This window comes from Ceratotherium simum, chromosome 8 (genome assembly GCF_057802395.1).
Source record: "Ceratotherium simum simum isolate JZ-2026a chromosome 8, ASM5780239v1, whole genome shotgun sequence".
NCBI classification, from domain to species: Eukaryota; Metazoa; Chordata; class Mammalia; order Perissodactyla; family Rhinocerotidae; genus Ceratotherium; species Ceratotherium simum.
This window is the reverse complement of record NC_141907.1, coordinates 21,641,106-21,658,185: the sequence shown is the minus strand read 5'-3', so window position 1 is coordinate 21,658,185 and position 17,080 is coordinate 21,641,106. Positions and strand designations below refer to the sequence as shown.

The following is a 17,080-nucleotide window of genomic DNA, read 5'->3' as shown; positions in this document are numbered from 1 at the left end:
TTACCCAAAGAACATGAAAACACCAATGCGTAAAGATACACACACCCCTATGTTCACTGCAGCATTATTCACAATAGTCAAGACTTGGAAGCAACCTAGGTGCCCATCAAGGGATGAACAGATAAAGAAGACGTGGTATATATACACAATGGAATACTACTCAGCCATAGGAAATGATGAAATCCACCATTTGTGACAACATGGATGGACCTTGAGGGTATTATGCTAAGCAAAATAATTCAGAGGGAGAAAGTCAAATACCGTATGATCTTACTCATAAGTAGAAGATAAAAACAACAACAAACAATCACATAGAGACAGAGATTGGATTGGTGGTCACCAGAGGGGAAGCAGGGAGGGAGGAAGGAGAAAGGGGTGATTAGCCACATGTGTGTGGTGATGAATTGTAACTAGGCTTTGGGTGGTGTACATGATGTAATCTACACAGAAATCGAAATATAATGATGTACACTTGAAATTTATATAACGTTACAAACCAATGTTACTGCAATAAATAAATAAATGAATAAAAAAATCTTAATGCCACTGAACTGTACACTTAAAAATGGTTTAAATGGTACATTTTATGTTTATTTTACCATAATAAAAATTATTTATTAATTCATTTAAAAACAACAATATAAACCCATTACATATTAACCTAAATATTTTTATCTAAAAGAACTGTATTTTCAGAAACAAAAATTAGTGAAAAATAAGAAGCATTGCTTTACATTTTTGCAAATCTCTTTGATATTTGGCTTAACAGAAGACAGCTGGATTTTCGATCTGCTGTGATATTACATCTGTGGCATGATGTTGTTTTGATTGGTGCACACGAAGAAAAACTGTCACACAGATATGTAACTGGAAAAGGGAAGGGTATTTTACTATCCTTTTCAGACATTGTAGATATGTCCTTTTGATAGTATACCAATATTTGACAACTAGTAGTTTCCTAAAGATTAGCTGTAATGTGGAATCTGAACATCAATAAACTTTTCATGCTTTATTACATAAACATGTATCCATCTGCCTTGCACTTGGAATCAATCTTCTATCTATACATGATTTTGTGACATTATGCTCTGATCATTTCAAATATATTGATTAAGTGATGCAGTGGAACATTTCATTAAACAATATCAAAAAGTAACATTCACTAACATCACCATCAATATCATCAGAACAGTCTTTAAGTATTGGGAAGCCACCAAGTCCACAGTGGTGGATACAAGTTTTCCAGAATCTTTTTTTTATTTAAAGCTTGAATTTTATCTTTGGCAACACATAATTGTTTTCCTTGCAGTGATAGGCTCACTTTGCTTATTTTAGAGAAAGTATCTGCCAGATACCGAAGTCTGAATACCAATAGGTTGTCAATTGCTCTTTCAAGTAAAAATGGTGTTTTATTAAAAAAAAAAAAAAAAGGCAGTTCAGCTTGTAACTCAATCGTAGGAGTGCTTTTCCTCTAGATAATCATCTTATTTCAATATACAGCAGAAGTGCCTTATGCATACTTTCCATTTCTTCAAACAGAATATTAAAGAGATATGTATTCAAAGAATGAGATTTAATAAAATTAATAATTGTTTACTGTTTCATCAAGGACACTCAAGTGAAACTGGCTTTTTTTTCCTAATGTGAATGCGTGGTGGTGAAGAATACAATGACTACTAGTACAGTTTGATACCGGTTTCCATAGTTGTGCCAAGATACCAGCAGGTAAACCCATCATCATTGCTTTTGTACCATCAGTGCAAAAGTCAGCATAATGAATTTAAAAAAACAAAAAGGTCTTTATATTATATAAAATAGTTTTGACCTGAAAGGGTCTTAGATAGCACCAGGGGTCCACAGACCATACTTTGAGAACCACTGCACTAGACTATAGGCTCTTTGAGGGCAAGTATCTTTCATCTCTGTACCCCAAGATCCAGCCCAACAGCTATCACATAGTAAGAACTCCACAAACACATTTTCAATGAGTGCATATGCACAAAAGATTCCTTAGACCCACACCTGCAAAAACCCCCATGGGAAACACATGATGAATAAGACACTGTCCTTGCTCTCTGGAATTTTTAGCCCAGAAAGGAAGACAGCCAATAAAAAACTAACACCACTCTAAGAAAGAAAAAAATGTTACAACAGAGGCATCATCTGCAGAGAAAGTAACAATTAATTCTAATTGAAGAACCTGGAAAAGGGGAGCAAAGGAGTATACGCTGAGTAGACAGACTGAGCAAAGGCATGGCCATGGTCTTGTGCACTGTCAGTGTGTGGAACAGCAAAAGTTCCAATAGAATGTAGGCAGGAATACAGTGGAGGATGAAGCTGGAACACTCTCCCCTATTCCTATCCATCCTGCTCACCAGTGCCAGATGAATGTTCCTAAAAACCACCCTCATGTCTTCACCCTCCTCATAATACAGATCTTCCTTGACTTACGATGCGGTTAAAGCCCAACAAACCCACTGTAAATTGAAAATATCATAAGTCAAAAATGCATTTAATACACCTAACCTACCAAACATCATAGCTTAGCCTAGCCTACCTTAAATGTGCTCAGAACACTTACATTAGCCTACAGTTGGGCAAAATCATCTAACACAAAGCCTATTTTATAATAAAGTGTTGAATATCTCATGTAATTTTTTGAATGCTGTACTAAAAGTGAAAAACAGAATGGTTGTTTGGGTACAGGATGGCCGTAAGTATATTGGTTGTTTACTCTCGTGATCACGTGGCTGACTGGGAGCTTCAGCTTGCTGTCGCTGCCCAGCATCATGAGAGAGTGTTGTACCACATGGCACTAGCCTGGGAAAAGATCAAAATTCAAAATTCGAAGTATAGTTTCTACTAAATGTGTATCACTTTCACACTATCATAAAGTCAAAAAATCCTAAGTCAAACCATGGTAAATCAGGGACTGCCTATACCTCGATAACCCCTTCACTGCCTATGGAACAAAGGCAAATTCATTTTGGTATTTACCATCCTCTAAAAATCTAGTCCCACCCAACCTATCTAATCTTATCTCTCCAGAAGTGCGCTACAACAGAAACCTGCTTATTAGCCTTCTCGCTGTTCCTACATTGGGAATTCACTCCCATCTTCCCACCCTGAGTGCCATCCAAGCCTTCTCCATCCCCAGCCGTTTCCTTTCAGTATTATATTTATACCCTAGTATATGCCTATTGATTTACATTCTTCTTTCAATAACTAATTGAACACTTCCTATGGCCAGTTGCTGGATATAAAAAGAGAAACAAGACACAGTACTCTCTTACTCTTGAGGAACTCACAATGAAGGACATAAACAATATGCTAAGAGAGAAATGTGATAAAAAAGAATAAAATGCCATTTCCCACATTAATCTCCAAACTTTCTTATCACTAACATAATTGTTTTGGACTTTGTCTACTTTCTCTCAAGAGCCCATCACCGCCACAGAAGAGAGGCTCAATTAAAAGGCTAAATTGGGTATTCCCATTTCCTCCTAATACTTTTGGTTCTTTCTAAAACTATAGACCAGATTTGTTTCCGTAATCCTAGTAGTCCCAGTGGACATGCATTGTAGCCAGGAATGAGTTTTAGTTTCATGTTGGAAATTTTGGCTCTGTGCAAGCTGACTGTGCCTTATACTCAGTCTGTGTTGTATAATTTGAGCTCTGCTCTAGTTTCTCTCACCTGAGGATGGATTCCCTCACTGGCTTTCTTTTGCTGGTGTCCCCAAGCTGACCTACTTCTCTGCCAGCACTAGCTGTCTTATCCCCCTTACTCCACATCTTTACTTCCTAGCCTCTTTCATAATGTACTTTAGGCCTGAAACAGACTACAGTTCACATTTAGTAACTGATCTTTTCCCTGTCATTTCAGCTTGGCCTCACCTAATTCAAGAACCTCCTCTAAGCAATTCAGTCTTGAAATAAAACATGAATAGCTATACTTACTTACACAAAGCAAATCCACATTTTAATAGTTATCTGATCCCTCAAGTACATAAATTCTGTGGAGACAAGAGGTTCCTTTTTTTGAAATCCTGAACACCATAATTCACTTCTTCACTGTCTTACTTTCCAGAATTAAAGGACACAACAGTAGCCAACGTAGATATGGGTAAGAATGATACCACTCCCTAGTTCACAGCAAACATAATCAGAGTCCCTGAATTATTAATTTACATATCAACTGCAGTAGTCCAACCCAGAACTTCCCCTAGTATATGCCAAATCCCACCCTAGAGAGAAAAAAAAGACAGAAGATAGTAAGCTCTAATTATGGCATAGGCCTTTGACTACCAATATATACTCTATCCATCCATGCCTTATATAAAATATATTTAATTAAAATCTATTTAGATGTTAGCTCAGAGCCAGTCTTCCTCAGCAAAAAGAGGAGGATTAGCATGGATGTTAGCTCAGGGCTGATCTTCCTCACAAAAAAAAAAAAAATCTATTTAATTAAATACATTTAATTTCATTTCCCTAAAATAAATAATAAATTAATTTCAGTTTCTTTTCTCCTTTTTATGATCTCTAAATTCTCTATACATAGTACATATTTCTGTTAATGATGAATAAAAAACAATATTTGAGATATAATGTCATAAGTTTTTTGTAAGGGACACTGGCATTGAGATGCTCTGGGGTTCTAGACTTAGGACAACATCCAATCAGTTACATTATTCCTTCTCTCTCCAAAGCCTATCTTCTTTCAGGTTCCTTCCTTTCACAAATCTATTATTTATAATAGCAATCTGAGCAACAAGACTTATTAAACACTTAATGGAATGGAAACAACATTTGAGGTTTTACACAATATCCATTTTATTTTATTTTATTTTATTTTATTTTTTTTTAAAGATTTTATTTATTCATTTTTTTTCCCCCAAAGCCCCAGTAGACAGTTGTATGTCATAGGTTCACATCCTTCTAGTTGCTGTACGTGGGACTCGGCCTCGCGCTGGACGGAGAAGTGGTGCCTCGGGGTGCGCCCGGGATCCGAACCCGGGCCGCCAGCACCAGAGCGCGCGCACTTAACCGCTAAGCCACGGAGCCGGCCCGCAATATCCATTTTAAATACAAATAATGCATGATACAAAAGAACAACGCTGATCTGGTGCTAGACATCAAATTTGGAATTAGGCTATCACTCTAGTACCCAGAGGGTGAGTAAGCAAATTCAACTTTAAGATGCAGGTTGACTTCATAACAAAGTAACTCAGGAAAACTCAGAAATCAAAAACATAACCAATATAAAATTCCATGTTATCACACTAAGATCTTAAATAATTAAACTTCAATATATTAAAGGATACATTAAAATACAGTAAATGTTTAATTATAGTACTAAAGGAGAAGCGTTAGCAGCAAGGGAAAAAATCTAAAAATCATTTATATTTGGCTTTGAAATATCCTGTGTGATTTTATTTTTCTAATTAAGCTGGGCCAACACTGTTTCAGCACTTTCTGAGTATACTCAAACAGACAAAATGGAGGCAGTACAGAAAATGCTGGTGGCAGGAAAAGGCTCTCCTGATTAAATTTTTAACAGGCATGTGACAAACAGCCAGTTTTAGCCGTATATTCTCTAGTCAGATCAAGATGGCAGAGTAGGAAGATCCTCGATCGCCTCCTCCCCAGACACATCAGAACCACATATAGAACAACTGTCACTGAGGACGACCTGAAGACTAGCAGAACAGATTTTCCACAACTAAGGACATAAAAAGCCACGTCCAGAAGGGTATGAGGCATGGAGATGCGGTCTAATCAGGACCCACAGCCCCGGTGCAGGGACACACAGAGGAAGGGACATCACAGGCACAGACGTCCTGCTGGACAAGCGAGGGGCCCGAGCCCCATTTCGGGATCCCCAGCCCAGGGGACACGCACCAGGAAGAGGAGCCCTCATAACTTCTGGCCTTGAAAGCAGCGGGGCTTTCCTCTGGGAGAGCCGGAGGGCTACGGGAAACCCAGACTGCCTCCTTAAAGGGCGCCCACACAAACTCACTGGAGTCCCAGCACAAAGGCAGCAGTTTGTATAATTTTATTTATTTATTTATTTTTCCCCAAAGCCCCAGTAGATAGTTGTATGTCATAGTTGCACATCCTTCTAGTTGCTGTATGTGGGACGCGGCCTCAGCATGGCCGGAGCAGCGGTGCGTCAGTGCGCGCCCAGGATCTGAACCCCGGCCGCCAGCAGCGGAGCACACGCACTTAACCGCTAAGCCACGGGGCCGGCCCAAAGGCAGCAGTTTGAAAAGAGCCTGGGTTATACATGAAGGAGATTCATCGACTTAAACTTTAGGGCATGTGCTGGAGGGGCAGGGACCTGCTGGAACTTCCTCTGGGGATGACAGCACACGCCAGCAGCATTTTTTTTTTTGGCTCTCCTTCTACCTACCTGGCGGGTAGCATTCCTAACACTCTCCGTTTACCTTGCTAGCACCGCTTGCCCACCCCAGTGTTCCCCTGTAGACTCGCCCTGGCCAGCGCCCCTCCAAAGCAGCTCGGCCCCAGAGCGCAAGCCCCACACACCAGCGCGCCCACGGCAATTGTGGCCCAGCCACAACAGGACACACGCAGCCTACACAGGGGACAAACCTGGAGATCCTGGCTCTGGTGACCAGGGGGTATTGTACTAGTAGGCCCCACAGGACACCTTCTACATAAGGCCACCCCTTCACGACCAGGAGATGTAGCTGATCTACCTAATACATAGAAACAAACACAGAGAGTTAGGCAAAATGAAGAGACAGAGAAATATGTTTAAATGAAAGAACAAGCTAAAACCTCAGAAAAAGAACCAAACAAAATGGAGATAAGCAATCTAACAGATAAAGAGTTCAAAGTAACGGTCATAAAGATACTTACCAAACTTGGAAAAAGAATGGATGAATGCAATGAAAACTTCAACAAAGAGATAGAAAATATAAAAGAGAACCAATCAGAACTGAAGAATACAATAACTGAAATGAAAAATACACTAGAAGAAATCAACAGCAGATTACATGATGCAGAAGAACAGATGAGCGATCTGGAAGAGAGGGTAGTGGAAATCACCCAATTGGAACAGCAAAAAGAAAACAGAATTTAAAAAAATGAGGATAGTGTAAAGGACCCCAGGACAGCATTAGGCACACTCACATTCGCATTATGGGGGTCCCAGGAGGAGAAGAGAAAGAGAAACGGACAGAAAACCTATACAGTTTTTCAGACACAATGTCTGGCATTAAATAAAAATTTACTAGGCATGTAAACAGACAAAATCAGATAAACAAAAGCTAAGAAAAAATAACACCATAAACAAAGATCCACGTGTGATCCTGATAGTGGTGTTAACTAACAAGGATTTTAAAATAATTATGTTATATATATATTTTTAAAAAGACAGAAAAAATGGACAAAATAGATGAAAAGCAGATAATTTTACCTGAGAATTAAAATCCATAAAAAAGAACCATCTGGAAATTTTAGAACTGAAAAATACATTATGTTAATAAGAGCTCATTAGATGAATTTACCAGGAGATATGAAATAGCATAAAACAGGATTAGTAAATTGGAAGAAGGTCAATAGAAAACTGAAGTACAGAGGAAAAAAATAATGGAAAATAAAGAAAAAGAGTATTAGAGGTAACTGGGACTCAGAGAAAAGTCTAATGCGTAAAAATTGAAGTCTCAGAAAGAGTGGAGAGAGAAAAATGTGGCAGAATAAATATTTGAACAGATAATGGCCAAGAATTTTCCAAAACTAGTGAAAGATATCAACCCCAGATTTAAGAAGCCCCACAAACTCAAACCAGAATAAATTAAATAATAATAATAACACAAACAATAATAAGGTACGTCTTAACAAAACTGCTGAAAACCAAAGACAGAAAGAAAAAAGTTAAAAGCAGCCAGGGTGACGGTGGGGGACATGTATTCAACAAAAGGACTGATGGCTGACTTCACAACAGAAAACAAAGAGGCCGGAAGACAATGAAATGTCTTAACACGCTGAAAAAAATTGCTGCCAGCTTTGAAATCTTTATGCAGAAAAAAAATCCTTCAAAAATCAAGATGAAATAAAAACATCATCAGACAAATAAAACTGAAGAATCTGTCACCAGGAAATTTGCACTAAAAGAAATACTAAAAAGAGTTCTTATTATAGAAGAAAAATAATCCCAGGGTAAATATGGAAATGTAGAAGGGAATGACAAGGAACAAAAAGGATAAAAATGTGGTTAAAAATGAGTAAACATTGACCGAATATTGATGATACAAAACAATAACAGCAATGTCTTCTGGGATTTAAAATATACATAAAATGCATGACAAAAATAACACAAAAGGAAAGAGGTGTAACTGAGTAAGATGTTCCACGTTCTAGCATTACATTACAGAGAAATAGTAAAAGTAATAATTTATGACTATAATTAATCAAGAATAAATGCTGTACCTCTAGGGTAGCTACTTAAAGAACAGTAAAACAATGTGTAACTATCACAATAATAGAGAGGAAAATAGAATAATAAAAATATTTGAATAATCCAAAAGAATGCAAGAAAAGAGAGAAAACAGAATATGAAGCAAATGGACCAAACAAAAAAACAAATATTAAGACCAGAAATATGAAAGCAAATATATCAGTAAATTCCTTAAATGTAAATAGACGTTTAACAATACAATTAAAAGACTATGATTGTCAGACTGGATTTTAAAAACAACTGTATGATGCTCATGCTTTCAAGAAACACCTTAAAAACAGTCACAGAAAGGGTGAAAATAAAAGGAAGGAAAAAGTCATACCATGCAACTCCTAACCAAAGAAAGCTGGTGTCGCTATACTAACATGGGACAAAACAAAGTTTAAGGCAAGAACCTTATTAGAGATAAAGAAGGACATTTCCTAACGATTAAGAGGTTAATCCATCAGGAAAATATCACAATATAAATCTGTTTACAACCAATAAAATAGCCTTAGAATATACAAAGCAAAAAATTGAGAGAATTAAAAGAAATAGACAAATATATACTCATGGTGGGAGATTTTAACACATTTCTTTCAATAGCTGATAAAACAAGCAGAAAAAAATCAGTAAGATTATAGAAGAGCTGAACAGCATAATGAACAACTGGACCGCAGTGACAAATACAGGGAACTTGACCAAACACCGACAGTATACACATTCTTTCCAAGTGCACATGGAACATTCAGCAAAATTGACTATATACTGGGTTACAAAGCAAGCTTCAACAAATTTTAAAATATTTCATCAGCCAAAGAATGTTCTCTGGAAATCAATAACAAAAATATAAAAAGAATATCTCGACTGCTTGGAAATTAAGCAGTATACTTCAGGATAACTCTTGGATTAAATTAAAAAATCACAAAAAATATTACGAAATATTTTGAATAAAAAGATAATGAAAATATGACTCATTAAAACTGTGGGATGCAATTAAACTAGTGCTTAGGGGGAAATTATAGCCTCAAAAGCATATTTTAGAAAAGAAAGCTTCAAATCTGATGCAAGCTTCCATCTCAAGAAACTAAAAAAAAAAAAAAAAAGCAAATCAATCCCAAAGGAAGGAGGAAATTAATAATAAAGCTATGAGCCAAAATGAAGAGAAAATCAGCAAAACCAAAACTGTTTTTTTGATGATGATTAATAAAACTGATAAACCCCTAGCAAAATTGTTCCAACATACACAAATTACCATTATCAGAAATTGTAATAGACTTTTCAGACATTAAAAAGAAATAAAAATTTATTATAAACAACTTTAGGCCAATGATTTAGATCATTTAAATGAAATGAACAAATTCCTTGAAAAACACAACTTATCAAAACTGGCAATAGAAGGAATAGAAAATCTGAATAACTCCTCTATCTAGTAAAATTGAATTCGTTATTGAAAATCTTGCCAACACAATATTGAAGAAGAAGAACAAAGTTGGAGGACTCACACTACCCAACTTGTAACTCATTATAAGGCTACAGAAATCAAGACAGTGTGGTAATGGTGAAAGGGCAATGGAATAGAATAGAGACCCAGAAATACCAACACAAATATACTCTACTGATCTTTGACAAAGGAGCAAAGGCAATTCAATGGAGCAAAGGTATCTTTTCAACAAATTGAACTAGAAAAACTGGACAACCACATGCAAAAAAAAGAATCTAGACACAGACTTCATATCACTCACAAAAATTAACTCAAAATGGATCAGAGACCTAAGTGTAAAACGCAGAACTATAAGACTTCTAAAAGACAACATAGGAGAAAATCTAAGTGCCCTTGGGTTTGGTGATTAATTTTTAGACACAACACCAAAAGCACGATCGATAAAAGAAAAAATTGCTAAGTTGGACTTCATTAAACTTTAAAACTTCTCTGAGAAAGATACTGTTAAGAGAATGAAAAGACTAGCTACAGATTGGGAGAAAATATTTGCAAAATACATAGCTGATAAATGACTTGTACCCAAAATATACAACAGACTCTTAAAACTCAATAAGAAAACACGCAATTAAAAAATGGGCAAAAGATCTGAACAGACACCTCACCAAAGACATACAGATAGCAAATAAACATATGAAAAGATGCTCAAGATAATAATATCATTAGGGAATTGCAAATTAAAACAACAGTGAAATATCACAACATACCTATTAGAATGGCTAAAATCTAAAACACTGGTAACACCAAATGTTGACGAGGATGTGGAGCAACAGGAACTCTCATTTATTGCTGGTGGGAATGCAAAATGGTACAGCCATATTGGAGGAAAGTTGTCAGTTTCTAACAAAGTTAATCATCATTTTACCATACAATCCAGCAATCATGTTCCTTGGTATTTACCCAAATGATCTGAAAACTTATATCAATACAAAAATCTACACAGGAATGTTTGTAGCAGTTTTATTCCTAACCGCCAAAACCTGGAAGCAACCAAGATGTCCTTCAATAGGTGAATGTACAAAAAAACTGTGATACATCCACACAATAAAATATTATTCAGAAAAAAAAAGCTATCAAGCTACAAAGAGACATAGCGGAACATAATGCATATTGCTAAGTGAAAGAAGCCAGTTTGAAAAGGCTACGTACTGTATGATTCCAACTATATGACATTCTTAAAGGCAAAGCTATAGAGATGGTAAAAAAAAATCATTGGTTGCCAGGGGCTTGGGAGGAGTGGAGGGAGGGATAAGTAGGTGGAACACAGAGGATTTTTAGGACAGTGAAACTGTACTGTACTGGAATACTGGATACGTGACATTATACATTTGTCAAAACCCATAGAACTCTACAACACAAAGAGTGAACCCTGATGTAAACTATGAGCTTTATTTAATTATAATGTATCGATATTGGATCATCAATTGTAACAAATGTTCCACACTATGCAAGATATTAATAATAGGAGAAACTGTGCACAAAGAGAGAGGGGATGTATGGGAACTCTGTACCTTTTGCTCAATTTTTCTGTAAACCTAAAACTATTCCAAAAAATAAGTCTACTAATTTAAAAACAAAACCTTCCCAAAAGAAAATCTGAGACACAGGCTTCATTGGAGAATTCTTCCAAACATTTAAGAAAGAAATACACAATCTCATAAAACTCTTGCAGCAATAGAAAATAAAAATGGAAGGAACACTTCCCTACTCATTTTATCAGGCCAGCATAACGTTGATATAAAACTTCTCAAAGACATTACAAGAAAGGAAAATAACAGACCAATCTTTCTCACAGACATAGATGCAATCCCTGAACACTTATTATTGGAGTTTTGCTAGTGCACAGGACGTGGAAAACCAGTACAAGAAATGTCACTCCCACCCTAACAATGAGGAAAAGTGGTATAATCTACAAAATCATAACATTTGAACCCATCAGAAAACTGAAGTTGTAAGACAATCAAGTGAACTAAATTCCAAAGAGTAACAAGCCTCTCCAAGCAGAAATGGGACTTCAAACTATTTCACCTTTGGCAGAGCACAGGAGGTAACGGAAGCTATCACACGAGTGAGTAAGAAGAAATCAGCTAAAATTTTAACTGTTACAGACTAGATGTGGGCTAGCATAACGGTTTAGAATAACCGGGAGCTCAAAACACGAGGGGAATTCAAACTCACTCACATGCTCTTCTCCATGGGTCTCCACCAAGTGCCCACACAAAAGACTAGGGGCAGAGCAGGGAACCGCAGAGAGCGCCTTTCTGTGGCACAGGTATGCAAGAAGGATAGGCCACTGCAGGACAAGCATAAAATCATGCCACCTTGCCCGAACTCTCACGTGAGGAAAGGGCCTTAAACCTCTGGGGGAGGGTTCAGAAACCATCCCACTCTGAAGACAAGGCAATAATTCATTGCTTCTAGGGATGAGACAGATGCAAAAACCCTCTTCCTCATGAGAAAGTAAGAAAACTCTCTTGGGCCCAGGATCCTACACCAGTGCAAAGCAGAGGTAAACCAGCACTAGTGGAAAGGCAGCAATCTCTCCTTCGCCCAATAATTGCCACAGATACAAGGCAGTGTGTCTGCAAAAGCGAGAAGAGGACAGAACACTGAGCAAGACTCACCCCAAGGCACCTGGACTGAGACGGGAGGAGGAGAAAAGAGAAGTCCTGCACCTACCATGAGCTTGGGACTGAGTAACAAACACCAGACTACACTGAGGGAGGGAAAAGAGCATGAAGAGAGACTTCCCACAGCAGGCAGAGACTGATGAAGGCTGAGGATGTAGCAGAAACAGTGAGAAGACCCCTCAGTACCCCAGGACCCATTCTAAGCATAAAATCACAGCAGCCCACTGAATTTGAGGCCTGTGGTATGCTGAAGCTAACGAGAGTAATAACAGAACTCAAACCTAGCTTGACTCCTGGCTGTATGGACTGAAGCCTCCACAGTCAGTAAAGATAGAGAACAATTACACAAAATTATCAATCTACGTGACTTAATTAACATTTATAAAACAGCAATAGCAGAATGTTCATGCTTTTCAAGTGCACAGCGAACATTCAACAAGATAGAATTTATTCTGAGCCATAAAACAAACTTCAACAAATTTAAAAGAATTGAAATTATACAAATAATGTTCCTGACCATAATGGAAATGAACTAGAAATCAATCAGAGAAAGGTATCAGTAAAATCCCCCAAAGTTTGAAAACTAAACAACCTATTTCTAAATAAGTCATAGGTCAATGATAAAGTCACAGGAGAAATTATCTTAAATTTTGAACTGAGTGAAAATGACAATAGAATATGTTAGAATTCATGGGACCCAGCTAAAGCAGTACATAGAGGAAAATTGTAGCTTTATATTAGAAGAGAATAAAAGTCTCAAATCAATAATCTAAGTTTCCACCTAAGTGACTAGAAAAAAATGTAAATTAAATTCAAAGCAAGCAGAGGGAAGTAATAAAGAATAAAATCAGAGAGATTGAAAACAGAAAAATAATAAAGAAAATCAAGGAAAACAAGAGATAGATCTTTGAAAAGATAATAAAATTGATAACTCTCTAGCCAGACTAATCAAGAAAAAAGATAAAACACACACTATAATATCAGAAATGAAAGAGGGGCTATCACTAAAAATTCGGCAGACATTGAAAGGAAAATAAGGGAATAATATCAATAACTTTACGCCAATAAATTTGATAATGCAGATTAACTGCAACAATTTCTTGAAACATAAAAACTACCAAAGCTTATACAAGAGGAAACAGATAACCTAAATAGCCCTACATATATTTTAAAAGTTTAAAATTTTATAAAAAATTTTCCCATAAAGAAAACTCCAGGCCTCAATGACTCTACTGGAGATTCTACCAAACACTGAAAGAGGAAATACTATTAATTCTTCACAATAACTCCAGAAACTAGGAGAGGATGGAATACTTCCCAACTAATTTAATGAGATCAGTATTATCTGATGTCAGAACCAGACAAAGATGTTAAAAAAAAAAAAAAGCTACAAACCACTATCTTTCATGAATATAGTCACAAAATCTTCAACAAAATATTAGCAAAATAAATTAAGAAATATATGAAAAGGATGATGCATCATAACCAAGAGAAATTTGTTTCAGGAATGCAAAATTGATTCAACATTCAAAACCAATCATTATTATTCACCATATCAACATATTAAAAAGAAAAATCACATGAGCATTTCTATAGATACAAAATAAGTATTCACCAAAATTCAACATCCATTCATAATAGAAGTTTTAGAAAACCAAGAATAGAAGAGAGCTTCCTTAACCTAATAAAAAGCATCTATACAACATTGTACTGGAAGCACTAGCCAGTGCAACAAGGCAAGGAAAAGAAATTAAAAGGCATACAGATTGGAAAGGAAGAAGTAAAACTGTCTTTCTTTGCATATGACACATATACTTGGAAAATCCTAAGCAATCTACAAAAATGGTACTATAATAAGTTTAGCAAGGTTGCAGGATATATAGTAAATATACAAATGTCAATTGTATTACTCTATACTAACAACAAACAATTGGAAATTGAAATGAGAAAAAAAATAATTTATGATAGCATCAAAAACCATGAAATACTCAGGGGAAAATCTTAACAAAATATGTGCAAGATTTCTATACTGAAACTATAACACACTGACAAGAGAAAATAAAAAAGATATAAATAAATAGAGAGATCAAGTGTGTTCATGAGGCAGAAAATTAAACATTAAGATGTCAATTCTCCCCAAATTGATCTTTAGAGTAAACATAATCCCAATTCAAGTTCCAGCAAGCTTTTTAATACTAATTTACAAAATGACTCTAAAATTTACATAGAAAAGCAAAGGACCTAGAATAACCAAAACAATTTTGAAAAAGAGGAACAAAGTTGGAAAAGTTACAAAAGTTACAAAAATCAAAACAGTATAGTATTGGCATAGTAACAGACGAATAGATCAATGGAACATTACAGAAAGCCAGAAATAGTTGTGTGTGTGTGTGTGTGTGTGTACTAAATCAATTTTCAACAAACGTGCCAAGGAAATTAGTGGAGAAAGGATAGTTTTGTCGACAAATCGGGACTAGAAATAGGTATGGTACTGGAAATCCATATGCAAAAAAAAAAAAAGCCTTATGTTGCATCATATACAAAAATTAATTCAAAATGCATCACAGATCTAAATGTAAAAGCTAAAACAATAAAACTTCTAGAACAAAACATAAGAGAAACCTTTTGAGACCTTAGGTTAGTCAAAGATTCTTAGGTATGGCACAAAAAGCACAAACCATAAAAGAAGAAATTGATAAAAATGTATGTCATCAAAATTAAAAACTTTTGTCCTTTGAAATACCCAGAAATGAAAAGATAAGCCACAGACGGGAAGAAAATACTTGCAAGATGTATATCTGATAAAAGACTTTATAAAGAATACTTACCATTCAACAATAAGAACAAACAAGACAATTTTTTTTAACGGGCAAAAGTTCTGAACAGACCACTTCACCAGAGAAGATGTAAACACATGATAAGATGGTCAATATCTTTAGTCATTAGGGAAATGCAATTAAAGCCACAATAGAATATCATTACACTCCTACCAGAGGAGTGTAATTAATAAATAAAAATTAATTAATAAAAAACTGACATCAAGGACTAGCAAGGATGCAGAATAACTGGAACTCGCATAGTTGCTGGTGGAAATGCACAACGACACAGCCACTTGGAAAGTCTGGCAGTTTCTTACAGAATTAAACATACACTTACCATACAATTCAGCAATTCCACTCCTAGGTATTTATTCAAGAGAAAAGAAAAGAAATATTCAAACAAAAACCTATACCAGAATATATATATGAGTTTTGCTCATAATCTCTATAACCGGAAACAACGCATAACCCTACAATGGAAAACGCCCAGCAACCAATGAATGGATACACAAATCATAGTACATCCAAGCAATGAAATATTACTCAGCAATAAAAAGGAACAGAACTACTGAAATACCAACGACATGGACGAGTCTCAAAAGCAGCATTATGCAAAATGACAGAAACCTGGCACAAAAGTTTACATACTGTATGATTCCATTTATATGACATTCACAAAAGGGCAAAGATCCCCTGATGACTCGCTGCATCCAAAGAACCTAGCACATTAGAAAACACTCAATAAATGCCGGATGGACAGCTAGAGGGGGAATTACTGCAGGGAGGGCAGAGGGCAAGAAGGTGACAGAATGATGCGAAAGCAAAAAGGCAGCTGGGAGTCCAAACCCACGCGCAGGACGGAAACAGTGAGGGCAGGCGTGGTCCAGCCTACCTCCACTGATTTCAGCAGCTTAAAAAATTAGACCCTGTAAAGGACTACGATATGAATGAATAGCCCCAGCGTGTCTCTGGCCTGAAGAAGCGTGATGCGCCCCACCCGTCTTTAGAAATCGACTGCCCCCCGCGCCAGGCTGAGCAAGTGGGGCTCACACCCAGAAGGGGGGGGTCTTTCCGTGCACAGGAGCGGAGCCGGAGGCCAGAGGCGGGCTCCGGCTTAGGCCAGCGGGGGCCGGAGCAGACGGGGCGTCGCCGCGGGCCCGCCTGGCCCCATCCCTCCCCCTCGGCCTCACTCACCCATGCTTGCCGTTCCAGCTGAGCGTACAGATGGGAGCCCTTGAGCTTCTGGACTATCTGGGCAATAACGAGAGACAGATCCGACTCCTCCTGCAACATTTCCCCTGCCCCAACCCGCCGAGCCGCGGGGACAGGCCGCTGGCGCGGAGAGAACGGGCTACGAGGTCCCACTCGGGGCCACTGACACTTCTCCGGGACCTTATGACGCTAGGACTCCTCCAGCGCGTTACTAGGCAACAGCCAGGCCGTGTGTCCGTCCTGCTCCGGTTCCCCCCGGCGCGTGAAAGTCCCAGCACCTGCGTTCCGCCAGCGGAAGACGACCTGCGGGCGGGAGCTTTTTCATTCCATTGTTCCTGTTTAGTCTCTGATTGAAACAGCGCCTCTGATGCACAAGGGGAACTCAGAGAGTTGTGCATTTTTGTGTTTTATTATAAAGGATCGTTCCTCTTCCGCCTTAAAAATCTCTGCAGGAACA

At 37.3% G+C, this 17,080-nt stretch overlaps 1 protein-coding gene across 6 annotated transcripts in view; it reads right to left on the bottom strand.

The window, feature by feature from the left end:
* The window catches only part of TBC1D19 (TBC1 domain family member 19), a 137,143-nt gene extending 120,327 nt beyond the window's left edge, over nt 1-16,816 (bottom strand). For 3 of the 6 annotated variants that reach the window (XM_014786654.2, XM_087434153.1, XM_087434156.1), the window contains exon 1: nt 16,606-16,815. In XM_014786654.2, the coding sequence (XP_014642140.1) occupies nt 16,606-16,704 (99 nt within the window). In that variant the 5' untranslated portion in view covers nt 16,705-16,815. Of the gene's footprint in view, nt 1-16,605 lie in introns of all 6 variants that reach the window. The other 3 variants (XM_087434155.1, XM_004418964.3, XM_087434154.1) reach the window with 3 other exon arrangements.
* Between the last annotated feature and the right edge of the window lie 264 nt (nt 16,817-17,080).